A 15,630-nucleotide genomic window follows, 5' to 3' on the forward strand; every position below is an offset into this window, starting at 1 on the left:
ATTGTAGCTGGCATAAAAAAAAATAATTCCCGAGCAAACCCATGTCTAGCTCCATTGGTTAGCTCGGTAGCATACACGCTACGCCAGCTATAATGTAATTACGTTTCGCGACTGACCGTACGGCAAATCACCCGGAGTATACTGTCTATGAGTATTTCGTGTGTGAATGCAGACATTCTCCTGCTATGAGATACATGTACTGTATGCAAGGCCATCTGCTGATATTAGAGTTGATATATGGAAACGCTAGCAACTTAGTTAGCACAGTTAGCACTCTGTCAATGGCTTAGCAGTCCGACACAGTTTATACATTTAAACAGTCTTGTTTGATAAATACACAAATAACAATGCAAACTTACAGGTTGTGTACCCAAATCTTCCCCTGCTCCAAACGGTCCAAACAAACTAGGAATAGCATCGTCCTTCAGTTTCAAATGCTGTGCATATCCGGCCTCAAACTGGGCAATGTTTTGGAAGCTTTCGTCTGTGAAATGCCGCGCACACAGTAACGTTTTTCGAACCTCTGAAGGAACAGTGTTAAAAAGAAATTTCAACCACTGACTTCGTCGTGGTTCTTCCGTCGGTAGGACAAACAGCTCAGATATCTCCTCACATTTCAGGAAACAGGTCCTTGGCATTGGCATGACTGGATCGATTGTGAACTGAACCAGAGCTTCCAACAGTAAATGTTAGGCTGGCAGAGGGTGCGGCCAGCGCCGCTGGGTGTGACCATAGCTCTTCCGGATTGGTCCATTTTGTTCCGGGTACCGCATGACATCATGCCGTACCCGGAACTAAATGGAAGACTCAAATGGGCAGTGACGTATCTCCAACGAGGCGTTTTGGGGAGGTATTTTCTGTGTTAGAGTTTTACTCGCTACAGGGTGTACTTTAAGGGTTTTGACTCTGCACACCGTTTACATGCATAAAAACCTTCATAACACATAAGGGGACGGGTAATAACCAGAAAAGCATGACATGGGAGCTTTAAAAGAAAAAATACATGAATAAAAAGTACATGAATAAAAAGTACATGAATAAAAAGTACATGAATAAAAAATCAGAAATTAAAATCAGAAATGTATTTAGGGCCTAAACCATTCAGTGCTTTATAAACCAGCAGCAGTATTTTGAAATCTATTCTTTGACACACAGGAAGCCAGTGTGAAATCAGGAACACATTGTGGGTCAAAGACAGTTATAACTGGGAAATTAGGAACTCATTGTAGGACAGGGAACAAACACAGGAACTTGTTCAAGACACTGTGCCTGACACACAGATGCTCTTAAGGAGCTTGCTCACGACACTGTGTCTCACCCCCAGACATTCTTAAGGTTAGTCATAAGTTGAACAAAGGACATGAATTAAAATACATCATCATGGAACTACTGCATAGTATTCTACCATATTAGGTAACATATAAAGTTTGTTTGCACATCATATAAAGCTTGCACTACATATAGAGTTTGCCATTACATATAAAGTTTAAGTATGCACTTGTATAAAGTTTTCCACTACACTTCAGAACAGGACTGATGTGATCCACTTTATTAGAAGATAGGCTACAAACAGAGGAGAGAGCAGAGTCCAAAGTTTGACATCTAGATACAAGGTGTGTGTGGACAGGAGGTGAGGGGACGAGTGTGTTTGCAGAAAGAGATCGGGATGAAGCGACACCATGAGAAGTTATCTATCTCTTTGATGATCACTCTCTTCTGTTTGGGGAGCCTGCTGACCACTGCCTTCTGGACCATTTCGGACAACAGGTAAGCGTGTCAGTACTTGTACAAAAATCTAGCATGATTCATCCCACAAAACTAAGGAGCAAAGATACTAGCAGGGAAATCTGTTGCATTTTGACAATGTTGGCAATCAGTTCAATTTAAATTACATGTATGCCTGATTATAAGCTAAAGAAGCTGTAAAAATGCCGTTAAGACATAAACATTGATTATAGCTCATCACTGAATTAAAAATTATACTGTGGACCAACTTAAACATTTATTGCTAATTCGTTAGAGCTAATTGTTTTTAGTTCATCCCAAATCTTTTTTTATGATTTGGTGGAAAAGATATTGATTCTATCGGACAGAAATGTAATACGATTATTCATTCTGAAAACAACACACCATGTGTTACTTTGTTATAACTTCATTTTTCCTTTTGGTCTAACCTCATTATTATTATTAGATCAAAGTAAGGTTTTTTATTTGAGTAAAAAGTAACAATATTTTATTTTTAATTATACATTAATATATTTTCTTTAGTTAAAAGCAAAAGCGTTTTATAATCAATACAATACCGTTTTTTTGTGCCTTAAACTAATTACATGTACTACTATATCAAAGAAGAATTTTGACTTTCAAACTTAAAACACTTCATTACACTCAGTTCACATACTATCATTAAAGACAGGAATATTCTCCTGAAAAGACCTTAACAAATTATTATTATTTAAACATTAACAAAACTCTCCTACAACCTTAACCACATAAACATACATGTGCACATGACCTTGTACAATTTGCTTGCTTATCTCTCCATTAAAAATTGAAATACGTAATGCAATAGCCCTCAACTGTCTGACGTTGTTTAAACCAGGCAGCCTTTTAATAAAAGACCAGAATGTGTGCATGTCAACTTGTGTCATTGCTAAACATTAAACATTATGCAACCTAAAACAAATCTCAATATGTAAAACTGGTTCTGCAGCTCTCATTTACAAATCGAGTAAATAGTTTCAACATTTTCATAACGAGAACCAGGATATAACCGGTCATTAAATTCAGCGGTCTGTCAGATGTTGCACAATAGTTATACCAGATACAGTAAAGAACCTTGCTGACAAGGAAAAAGCTTATAAATCCAGGCCATCACGTCTTTACCTCTTCCACTCCTGATTCCTTTTTTACAACATTTCAGTGAAGAAATTGTCCATTTTGTCCTTTATCACTGCACTATTGATTCAATCACAGCAAAATCAGCATCCCCAAATTAACACTGTCAGATTTGATTTCAACACTTTGACAGTGTCTATATGGGTCCACACCACATAGAGTTAATTTAACTCTTTTGAGTTGGTTTCTTAACACTATTCAGAGTAATTATTAACTCTATTTGGAGTTCAAATGTAACTCTTCGTAACACTAACCAGTGTTAGTTTTTCTCAACGCTTGCATGGTGTTAAATATTAACTCTATCACATAATAGTTTATTAACTACGAAAGTGTTACTCATATCTAAGATAAGATAAGATAAAATGGACCTTTGTTAATCCCTGTGGGGAAATTCAGATGTACAAAGTAGCAACAGGATAAGCGTGAAAAAACAGGACAGCAAAGATTCACACAGATTAATCAAATCAAAAATGAAATCAAGAAAAAAATAAAAAATAAAAAATAAAAAATAAATAATAATGATAATAATAATAAAAGACCTATCTGTGACCTCATCCAACGACACACCCCCACCCGTCGCCTCAGGTCTGCTGAAGCTAACCTACTGCAGCCCATCAGGACAAAGCTCCGGACCTGGGGTGACAGGGCCTTCGCTGCAGCCCCCCCCACACTCTGGAACTCCCTCCCCAGCCACGTCAGATCCGCCAACACTCTCACATCATTCAAACAATCCCTCAAAACTCACCTTTTCACTCTTGCCTTCAACTCCTAATCAACTAACCCCTTGCCCTTTTTCCACTATAGCTTAGCACTTCTTACTTTTGTTGTTATTCTGTTTTACTTGCTTGTAAGCGCTTTGAGCACCAGGAAAAGCGCTTTATAAATGTAATGTATTATTATTATTATTATTATTATATGTTAACACTTTAAGGTGTAAATAAAGCTCTAATAAAGTATAACAATAACTAAAAAATAAAGTAGGCTAAAGTTGTTTGAAACAAGATTTCTTTTTCAAACATTCGCACCACAAAAGCATTTTAAAATACATTTCAAAATACACAGCAATATGGAACAATGTATGCTCTCTCATTTTCCGTACAGTATTGCCTATCAAAGGGTCTAACAGGTGAGCTGGTCAATACAAATAACAACATGTTCATTACTTTGGTCCTCTATACAGTAGGCATGAAAGTGATCATCATAGTACAGCGTGTGAACAGTGCAACCAATTATGAAAGCACGCTGCTCGTGAATGATGATTTTGCGTATTTTCATGAACACAGGTAGGTAATGGAATGTTCCAGTGCATATGTATAGATCTATTTGGTATTCAGTGCCATAATTGTTGACCCATCTTGTTGTTGAAACCTCTGAAAATGCATCTAAATGCTACATCTGACACTGATTCTGCACCTTCCAAGCTATTTATTGTTTTAATTTTTAAAGGACCAATCTCAAACCTTTTTAAATAATAGTTTTCATAATAAAAAGCCATTTGCCGCAGGTGTTGCTTAACAAGAGATTTTGTAAGGTCTTTGAATTTTTTTACAGACCTTTTAAAAAAATTATGTTTTGCTTCGAATCGCATACACCACATATGGATAAGAGGGCCAATTTGTGTAATACATATAGGAAACAACACTTTGAACATGTTGTGGTGGTCACAGATCAAATGTTTTAGGTAACTTATCATTCCATCAGTCAGGATAGGGGAGAAAACAATATTAACTATTTGCAACAAAAGGAGCAAAAAGTTCCGATACTTATTTTCTCTTTCAACCACATCGCCAAAGATAAGTGGGGTATTGCGGAGAACACACAATGACTGAATGGCGTTTAAACCTAAGTGCTTGCTGTTGTCATCAAGTTTTAAAGCACTTGGTTTGTTTTTACCTTCCAAGTAACCATAGTTAAAAATCTGTACCCTGTCTGACAGTGCATTCAAAGAGATGCAACCATTCATTTCATTAGGTACTGAAAGAAAAACTTTAGCTCATACTATACAACACCCTCTAACAAATCATGCATTATATCAACTGCAAAATGGTCAGTGCTATGAAAATACTGCAATGAATTGAGCACACAAGATTGGTCTGAGCGTTGCATGGTATGGGTTTGTGGTCCACAACGATGACCAACCTCTGGATTTTCTTCCTTTGCTCACCAATGCAGAGGAGGAAGGGCTGTCTTGCTTCAACTTTCTCCAGGAATGTGGTGAGGCTGGCTCCCTGCTGTAGTTTGAATGACAAATGCATATACATTTACTGTACATATATATATATATATATATATATATATATATATATATATATATAAAAAGTTACTACTTAGCATAACTTACTTATAAGGAGTAAGATTTATTCTTGCAGTCTTATATCAAACTGCAACTGCAACACTTCTTACATACAACCATAGCACACAAAAAAAAATGTTTAGCACAAAAATCTAATGGTAAATACCTTAAGAAATCTTACAAGATGGTTTGCCGCCTGTGCTGAGCTTATCTTGGCAGTTTTTTTATGGCCTCTGGGCGTTGGGGGCAGGAGATGCAATAGCAACAGGAGAGCTGAAATGTCACCACCCAGCCTTGAAAATAAACAGAGGAGAAAGTATTAGAAAACTAGAAAATGCATTTCCTGCAGAAAATGCATGCAAATGCTGTAAACTGTGAACATTTGTGGCTGAATTTAGCTGAAAATGCAGAAAAAGCTGAATATGTTATTAGCTGAATGGTAGCTGCTTTTAGCTACAAAAATGCAGAAAAAGCTTAATATTTAAAAGAAAAGGTTTAAAAAAAACATGTATAGCCTTGATGTCCTGAAATAGCTGAATAATGTAATAGTGTCAGCTTTTCATAAATAGAAACTTCAATGTTCACATCTTTCTAAATGATTCTACTTTTCAATGACCTACAAATAATCCTAATAATAATCCAATAAACTTCCAACTGTTCATATTTGTTGGTCAATTAACAAACCTGTTACAAATGTGTGGTTCAACAAATTTGAGCCTTTGCCACATTTATTTGATCACCATGGAAACCTTTGATCTCTGGACACGTCGTTAGCTCAAATATAAACACCTGTGTCATGGAACGCGATGATGTCATAACTCCAACTGACATGCTCAGAGCAGCAGACTTCAGATAATGGTTAATGGTCCTGCCCTCAACAGCTCTACGTCAATTATGGGGTGTCATATGCCGTTTCCATGGAATCCCTCGCCATAAAACACGATGTCGCTGTAACTCCAATGGACACGGTCCGATCGTCCCCCAAACTTCGCTTGTATATCACCGGTCCATGCCTCAACAGCTTTACGCCAAATCTGAGATCTCACCATAGGCTGTCGCCATGGAAACGCATCCCTCGCCATAAAACACGATGTCGCTGTAGCTCCAATGGACACGGTCCGGTCGTCTCACAATCTTCACCTGTATATCACCTCTCCATGCCTCAACATCTCTACGTCAAATCTGACATCTCACCATATGCCCTTTCCATGGAAACGCATCCCTCGCCATAAAACACGATGTTGTTGTAACGCCTATGAAAAGGGTCAAAACAGCACCACACTTCAGATAATGGTTAACGGTCCAGCCCTCAACAGCTCTACATCAATTATGGGGTTTCATCATATGCCGTTTCCATGGAAACGCATCCCTCGCCATAAAAGACGATTTCGCTATAATTCCGATGAAAATGTTCAAAAAGTGATCAAACTTCCCATGTGTGCTAATAGTCCAGCCGTGAAGACATCTACGGGACAGTTTTGAGATTTCTTCAATTGCCGTTGGCATGGCAACACAATGCTCGCCATGAAACACGGTTTTCTCATAACTTCAGTGAAAATGCTCCAAATGGCCCAAAACTTCACAGGTTTGGTAACGATGCAGCCATCAACGCATCTAAGCGTATTATGGGATGTCATCAAATGTGGTTGGCATGGCGACAAATCATTCAACATCAAGTTAGTTCAAAAGTTTGCAGTTCAAATATTCTGCTGCTTTTCCAAGCCTTTTTACTTTATTTTCTTCTCTCATCTCACATTCAAGCCCCCAGTGTTCATGTATCATTTCAATCTAAATTCTTCACTTTCTTCTTACACATTACATTTCAGCATAGCAGTTTAGCATCAGCTTTTCAGCATAAAGCATTCCCACTAGCAATTTCTTCAGGAATTGCATTCTCTAGTTAGCTGACATTGTCCGTGTCAACAGAAGTGACAGTCCGCACACACACAAGACCGCAATGGCAGAAGCAAAAAAGCCCAACATATATAATTTTAACTCTGAGTGGGAGGATGATTATTTTTTTGTTTATTCCAATTCAAAGTCCATCTGTCTCATCTGCAATGCGAGCGTGGCTTTAAGAAGGGTCATTTAGAGCGGCATTTCAAAACGGTGCACAAACGCTTCGAGACGGAATTCCCTCCTAATTCTGCCCTACGCTCTTCTGTTCGTTGCGTGCATATGTATCAGAGTTAAACATGTGAAAACATAATTATAAGTTTGTGAATGTTTAATTCATAATAAGTTGTGCATTTTAAGAGATGAGATTGTTTCATTTAATATTTTAAGTTTTGTTTCCCGTGGGAACACCGTCCTGTGGCTTTTTTTTACTTCCGGTATGTATTTTCCACCCTCCGCGGACTGGCCATCTGTAGAATCTGGAGAATCACAGAACAGACGGTCGTCAAGGGCCGGCTCGATTCGCTGACGGCCGTCACCGCCCTTCATTTTATATGTTTTTCATCATTGAAGTTGCACCGACAGAGGTCCGCCGTTTCCCCGCAGCGAGGCTCCCCCCCAGTTGACAGTTCGACATGATGGCTTACCTCACTTGTGTCTCTCTACTTGCTAACTAATTTGTCTAAAATGAACTGCCATTATCAATGACTTCAACGGGCTCTGCCACTTATTCAACATGTTCAGCTTGGCTTATCAGACCTCTTTAGATAGTTGATCATCTTGGCAGTGATATACATCTAGTATGTTCAAAGGCTTATCTGCCACATGCTTTAAAGCTGAAGTACTTCCAAATGAGGGTATACAAAGAACTGTGAAAACAGAAAGATTTCCTTATCAAAAAGGTTTGTAGGTGCTATATATTTTTTTGAGAGTTTGGTAAATATGTATTTGTAAACATTGGCACATTTTGAGATCTGATCCCCCTCTTAAAAATAATTTAAAAAAAGTCTTCCTAAAGATGTGTTCAAAGGCCCCTTAACCCAAGACAAAAGCAGCTGACATCTGCAGTTCAGTGAGGCAAGACTCCCAGTGGCATCTCTTAGATACATTGGCATCAAGCAAGGTAGTGCTCTTATTTTAGCGTCCTTTTATTGCAAAAATAACTCTCACACTCAGAGGTTTCTGAAATATTTTACACTGGACATACTGATTTTTAAATATATAAAATGGTTAAAAACACTGCATGTCTATTTTCCTGAGTAAGATTTTTTTCCTCAGTGTGAGTTGCACTTTTATAATGTTCAACGTTTTGTAAATTAATCCAAAATGTATTTATTTTTTCTTACTTAATGCAATATTTTTTTTTAATTAGAAGTGGTTTCTTATACATGCGGTGCTGAACATGATGATTTTTGTTTTCCATTACAGTATTTGTGGACTTTTGTTTAATTGTTGTTTAATTGTTGTCTAAGGACAGAGGGTGTCGTTTTTTCTCATACTGATATTCTGCACAAACTGTACTGTTGTATTTGCTGTAAAGTGTCTCTACTGTAGGGTATTTTTATTATATGTACAGCACTTTGGCTCGACCAAAAATCGTTTAAAAATGTGCTATATAAATAAAACTTGATTTGATTTGATTTGATTTAGATAAACCACACCTGCCATCATAGAGCTCATTTGCCTTTTGGTGTGCACTATGTATAAATGAATGTGCTATGCTGTTTCTCTCTTGTTTGCTGCACAGCCATCTTGTACCAAGTAGACCACCTTCACCCAAGAAAATCCCCCCTTGGCCCTCTGACCTTTGCAAAGGATGCAGGTGAGAGCAAACACCTTCCATGCTTCTCCTTGAAGGGACCTTTCTGTTAATGCCTTCATCAGATCTAGTTATCACGAGGGGTCACACACCTGACTGTGTTTGTGTGTGTGTGTGTGTGTGTGTGTGTGTGTGTGTGTGTGTGACAGGGCGCTCATTGAAAAAGTAAGAGAACGCTACTCAAAAACTTGGAAGAAGCAAGAAGATAATTACAGAAACCTCAGGTAATTGTATTTGATTACATTTTGTTTAAAAGGTTTTGGCCAGAATTGCATTAATAGTCCATGCAGGCAAAGATTTGCTGTTTCTCAGGGGAAGAGATACAGTCAGCCAACTTGTGGAACCACGCAAAGTTATGTGATGAGGCCCTCTGTTTCGCGAGCGCCGCAGACGGGCGGCCGGGGTGCTAGTGGAGCGCCGGCTAAACTGTGGCGCGCTTAATTGCGCCGGATTTGCGAATAAGATGAGGCCCCCTCCGCGAGGTGAGGCCCCCTCCGCGAGGTGAGGCCCCCTCCGCGAGGTGAGGCCCCCTCCGCGAGGTGAGGCCCCACGCTGTCTGCGTGATCTGCGTGTAGGGAAGGGCGGGCCTGCAGTCAGCAATTGTATAAACGCTAAACATTGTCACAGTTTGGGACTATTCAGTGAGTAGGTCTTAAAAGTAGGTAAAAGAAGCAATTTCATTCAACAATTTGCAACTGAATCCATTGGCTTTCTTATGTAATTGAAAAAGTGGCCAAAAATCGTAAGAAATGTAGCACGAGTTAGAGAGTTTGGTAAAACAGAGAGACTGGGATGATTATGGAATAAAAATCCTTATAAGAAAGAAAATACGTTTTATATACTGTACAAACTGTGTTAGCTTTCTGTTCAACAAAACTCCTGACTTGGATGTTTTTAACAAAGTCCTTGTGTTACCCCAGCTCTCAACTGAGAAGTCAGTGCCAGGGATTTGACAGGGCCATCATTACCCAGGCCAACACTCCAGTGGGATCAAATATTGTGTACGCTGTGGAAAACAAGAAGACCCTCAAGGTGACTCCAGAGATTTTCAGCACCTTCATAAAGGTATGTCGTTTTCATTCATTGATAGTATCACAGCATCTTCTGCTTGTTGTCTTTATTGTTCCTTAAAGGGCTCAGAGATTATAAATGATGTTTAGTTACATGGTGACTGGTTGATACAAACGACCACCGATGACCACCCTTTCAAAAACACACACACACACACATGCACGCACACACTCACGCACACACACAGAATTATGATTTTCTATAATAAAACTGAGATTTTAAGTGAGGACCTCTTAATCTGACGAATGCTAAAAAAAAAACTACAATCCTATTTCAATATACAGCATGACCTGCTTTTAATGATATAATTGCAAATTTGTAAATGTGAAATAATTCTAGTTTTTAGAAAATTGGTACTGACTCGGCTTTTGATTTTCATTCATTCTCAAATTTGTAACTGGCTTCACACCAGAAAAAAGAGCATCCAGTACCCTTTCGAGGACAACACCAGTCTACAAAGTTTGCATTCATTTAGATATCAACTGTCTGATCCATGGAGACAACAACTTTGTCAGGACTAACCGGAATAGTTCAGAAGAAAACAGTCACAGATTCAGAGTAAGTTTCAGGTTTCAGGTTCCAGTATACAGCCCACTGCTCCTGATACTGGGATGGTTTCAATACAGAGGCTATATTTCCCTGTGTGAGATCAGCTGCGACGCCAAATCTGGCCAAGGGGCGTAGAGTTGGGGGCCCAATGGCCCCTTGCACACTTCCAACCCCCCTACTACCTGCGCCCTAGCTCAAACCGCAGCTTCAAACTCTCTGATTTTGATCTCAGATACACTATAGTCAGTCATTTTTGAGAATGGTGCGCTGTTTCAGTACGTTTAAAATCGTAAAAGAATGTAGGAATTCAATAACGCAACTCAAACACCTCAATTGTACATTAAATAAATACTCACACAACACATGTTGATACTGTTGTAGGGGATTTGCAAACACGATCCAGACAAAGATCCCCATGGCTCTTGCTCATTCACAAACATGATATAATCATATGCATGTTATTGTTCTGTAACAAAAAAATGATTTTAAACATTGGTTTTATTTCCAGGAGAATCCATTTCCAAAGAAAAAATGGGACACGTGTGCTGTTGTTGGGAACTCAGGGATTCTGACAAACAGCAGCTGTGGAGAGATGATCGATTCGGCTCAGTTTGTTATCAGGTGAGAAAGCTTCAGAGGACTGAAAGGCTGATTGCGACATAAATCCACAGAATAATTGTAAATAATCATTTCTGACTCGTCTGTTATGCCTAGATGCAACCTACCTTCTTTGGGAAAAGGCTATGAGAAACATGTGGGCACCAAGACTGACCTTGTGACAGCCAACCCAAGCATTATGCTGAAGGAGTGAGTAAATCAATGAGTCTCACTGCACCAATAGAGTGTTCCGTTGGTGTTGTTGCTTGACATCTTTTTATTTTCAGGTTTGGAGATCTAATGGGGCCACGCCGTCCATTTGTGGAGAGTCTACATAGCTACGGCAAATCCATGATGGTTCTTTCCCCCTTCACCTATGCACACACCACTCCGGTGTGCCTGAGGGCAGTATACAGCATTAGGGACTTTGAAAGTCCCATTCAGCCCATGTTCTTCAACCCTGATTACTTCCAGAGTCTGGCCCTCTTCTGGCGCTCCAGAGGCCTAACCAGAGGCCTACTCAGCACCGGCTTAGTGATGGTTAACATAGCGCTGGAACACTGTGCCAACGTGCATCTGTACGGTTTCTGGCCCTTCAGTAATCATCCATTTGAACTCAATGCCGTGAAAAACCACTATTACGATGATAAAAAAGGTAAATGGACTGTCCACTCCATGCCTGCTGAGTTTGACCTGTTGTTGCAGCTGCACAGTCAAGGTGTGCTCAGGCTTCACCTGGGGAACTGTCGACCGGGTAGAAATGAGTTCTCAGGTCCAGAGACAGATGAGACTGGGCATCTGAAGAATCGAGACATTTCCTGGTGGACTGAGGGTTGATCTCAGAATTTGTCTCTAAACTATGCCTTTTCAATCCAATCCACTCACTCTCCCCCCATATTAGTTCCTAGACCCTCTGAGCAGAGGGCTATACCAGAAGGTGCATAGGATATATTGTCACTTACACCAATTAATACATTTGATAAATAATTAGGATCTCAACTTTGATAAATAGTCATTAGTATTGTCATTTTGGCCATAATAATAGTCATAATCATCTTTTACTTTTTCCAGCAAAATTGCAAGGAAATGGTTATTCAAAATATAACTTTCAGTCATGGAAAGGTTTCGATATTTGAAAAGATGTGTGTTTACTGACACATTGTGAGATGTAAAGGAATTTCAGTTAGATACAAATACATAAATATGTAATATTCACTCTGAAATGTTGTGATGGAATAGTATAAAGTTGCATGAAATGGAAATACTCAAGTTCATCAAAATTGTACTTAAAGGTGGGGTAGGTAATTCATTTCAGAAACACTTTTTGTTATATTCCATGGAATGCTCTTAACATCCCGATAGCAATGAATATATTAAATGCTTTGACAATAAATACATACAAAAATGTCATCTGTGGAAGCCGTGGCGCTGTAAAAAGCACGACCAATCATCTGAGCCGGCCCGGCTAAAATAACTGGATGGCCTACCTGCCTGTCAGCTTTCCATCTTGTGCACAAATTGATCTAAATCTTCAAAGTAACTAAAAAAGTGTAAAGAGGCGTGTTCACACCAAGTACTTTTCCCACAGTAGTTCATGAGAACTTTAGTTCATGAGAGCTCTTTTAGTTCTGATGAACTAAAGCAGATCGCGTTCACACCAAAATGAGTTCCTGGGGGTGGATTAGGCAAATGAACCGCTGACGTCACTTCTTCTTCTTCTGCTTTGGGTTTACTGGCAGGCCGCAAACAACTTCACGGCGAGTACAGTAGGTGGCGGTATGCACCTTATAGTTGCAATCCGCCAAAAAAACCGAAAGAAAAAGAAGAAGAAAAACCTCCCGCGCCCACTTGCTGTAAATGAGGCGTCTGTTTACCTTCCGACCTCAGACATGAGCTTCGTCTGAGTTATTTAAGTAAACACAAATACAGATCGTCGACCAGTCAAATGCAATAGCAATGCTGATTCGGAAGCGAAGACGGTTAAGAAGGATTGACAAAAGGATTGGACGACGACATGCACGCGCTACACTACGTGTGAAATGAATAAACTGTGCCAGGTGTGTCGTATGCACACTAAATAGGCTCAGCAGCTAACACACCTTTATTATATATCCTCCTGAGAGCAACTGCATCCGTCTGCCATGAACCCTACAGAAACCTACATGTTGGCCCATAGTGGCCTCCATTTGTGTCGTGTAAAATGGGGGAAATCAAAAGTTAGCAAATCCCCATGTCATGTTCATAAAAACATTTAGTTTTAGGTATAAATAATAAAATAATTATTACACTGCTCTGAAACTCACTACACTAACTCCTAAGATGTTCCCTTACTATAATTAATAAAAAATATTGAACTCACAACACTGGTAATAACAAACTTAACCATTTCTCTTTCTATTAACAAATAGTGTTTGTGTTGCACGCCATTTTGAAATACAATGAAATTATCTTTTTGAAAGCCACAATAAATAAAGCTTCGCCAGTTTATAACCGATGAAACATGATGGTATCAGAATAATCACTTACATGTGATGTATAGGATGCTACACAGGTCACTGTAAAGATAAAGTGTCAGAGTAGAAATAAGCAAGCTTAGTTACATGAAATGTAATGAAAACTGTAAGATACAGGCTCCGTTTAATCGCCATGTAGGTTCTCTTTTATTGCACACTCAAGACAATATCAATAACAGCATCACGCTGTCCCAGGTGTGTCGTATGCATGTAAATAGAAGTTAACATTTTCAATATCAAATAAAGTGTCAGTAGTATCAAAACATATATATATATATAATAACAATAGATAGGCTCAGCAGCAGACACCTTAGTGCAAAGTGAAGTGTCAGTATTAATAACAGTGGCATATATATAATCACAATAATACAAAATTAACTGTCCCAGGTGTAGGCAATTTGGGGTGAAGTGTCTTGCCCAGGGACACAACGACATGCTGACTGCAGTGGGGTTTGAACCTGTGCTCCCCTGATCCGAACACCAACGCACCAGACCACTGCACCACCCGCCTCCCAACAAGTCATTGTACAGTTTATCAACGACGACAAGTTTTTCTTTATTTTTTTATTGAAGGCCTGTTGGATTTAATCAGCTCGCTTTGCACTGCCAGAAGCCCAGCCTGAAAAGTATTTTGTTGCTCCACCTGGCGCGCCGCCACCTCCACCTGGCGCGCCGCCGAGTCAGCATGGCGCTGCATCACCATGAGCAGCTGGTCGTCCGATTCCTGGGCCTTGTGTGAATGCAGCAGCCGTTCGTCATGCATCTCCTTGGCATGCAGGTCCTCATTCTCCTTGCTGATCATGGCACGGCAGTCCATCGCCATGATGGTGTCAAGGAAGCTGTCATCCCGTGCCCGCTTTCCTAAGGTGAAATAAGCAAGATACAAGATCAGTTTAATCGCCTAGTAGCTTGTCAACAGAGACAACATTGGACATGGTGCAGGCAGGGACAGTGTACAAAATGCAGGTGTAAAGTAGAAGATAAGATAGGATCAAATAATATCAAATAAAAAATAAATATCAAAGTGCCCTTATTTATTGTTTTGTGCTTAATGTATGCTTGAACTTTGTTTTATAGGGATTAGTGGACATCAGATGTGTAACCTTCTTTCAAGGCCAGAGTAGTTACAGTGTAAGTGGATTGACATCTAACATAACACGGCTGAGTACAATTATAACAATCAATAAAAAAAAGGAAAAATAAATAGAATTTCAATTACATTTCTACTTAAATGTGCAAAGATATTAGAACATCAGTCTTTGTGGCATGCAGGTAATCAACTGTTTAAGCTTTTACCATTAACATGTAGAATGAATGTTGCAAATGATGAAATTATAGCAACTACAATGTATTGTTAGAGGTAGCATTATGTCCAGCTAGCATGCTAATTGCTAACGTTATATTATCGTTTTATCCCGGAGGGGAAAACTAGTTTCTAATCCAGAGAGAAACACCTCGCCTGAAACACACGATTAGTGCCATGAGTTAGTGAAGCAAATTACAGAACATTGCACACTTATTCACAAGTCAAAACGTGTTCATAGCGGGCATGGCTGAGAATAGCTAGCTAGCTAGATGTTGTTAGCCAGCTTGGACCTATGATAACAAGGTCTGCTAACTTTGCTGAGCCACGGAAACTGCATTCAGTAGAAGCTTCTGAATGCGGCGCTTCGCGTCCTCCGAGTAAATCGCCAGAAGCGCCGACACATCCTCATCACTCCACCGCTCCGATGATTTATTTAGTGTTGCTATAATAACTGCTTTCACAAAAGTAATCTCTTCGGGTGCGCTGGCCGAAGCGAGCAAATACAATGGCCGCTTACAAAAAAAAATTCAGAGTCAAACGGGCGTGGTTTGCATTCCGCACAGCCAATCAGATGTATGAACTATTTTCTCCCACGACAGTCCCTGCTCTCTAGCAGGGACTGAAAAGCGGGTCAGATGAACTAATTTGAACTACTTTAGTTCCTGGGGCTTTTTGGTGTGAACGCAAA

The 15,630-nt window shown here is 39.5% G+C and overlaps 1 protein-coding gene across 1 annotated transcript; it reads left to right on the forward strand.

The window, feature by feature from the left end:
- Positions 1 to 1,594: 1,594 nt before the first annotated feature.
- LOC117496714 (alpha-2,8-sialyltransferase 8F-like) lies at positions 1,595 to 12,492 on the forward strand. The gene is made up of 7 exons (XM_034148451.1): positions 1,595 to 1,767; positions 8,835 to 8,909; positions 9,056 to 9,130; positions 9,827 to 9,971; positions 11,035 to 11,147; positions 11,241 to 11,333; positions 11,411 to 12,492. Exons 1-7 carry the CDS (start codon positions 1,667 to 1,669, stop codon positions 11,958 to 11,960), a joined length of 1,152 nt encoding a protein of 383 aa, XP_034004342.1. The 5' UTR covers positions 1,595 to 1,666; the 3' UTR covers positions 11,961 to 12,492.
- Positions 12,493 to 15,630: the final 3,138 nt, after the last annotated feature.

The sequence above is a fragment of the Trematomus bernacchii genome, unplaced genomic scaffold (genome assembly GCF_902827165.1).
Source record: "Trematomus bernacchii unplaced genomic scaffold, fTreBer1.1, whole genome shotgun sequence".
Lineage (NCBI taxonomy): Eukaryota > Metazoa > Chordata > Actinopteri > Perciformes > Nototheniidae > Trematomus > Trematomus bernacchii.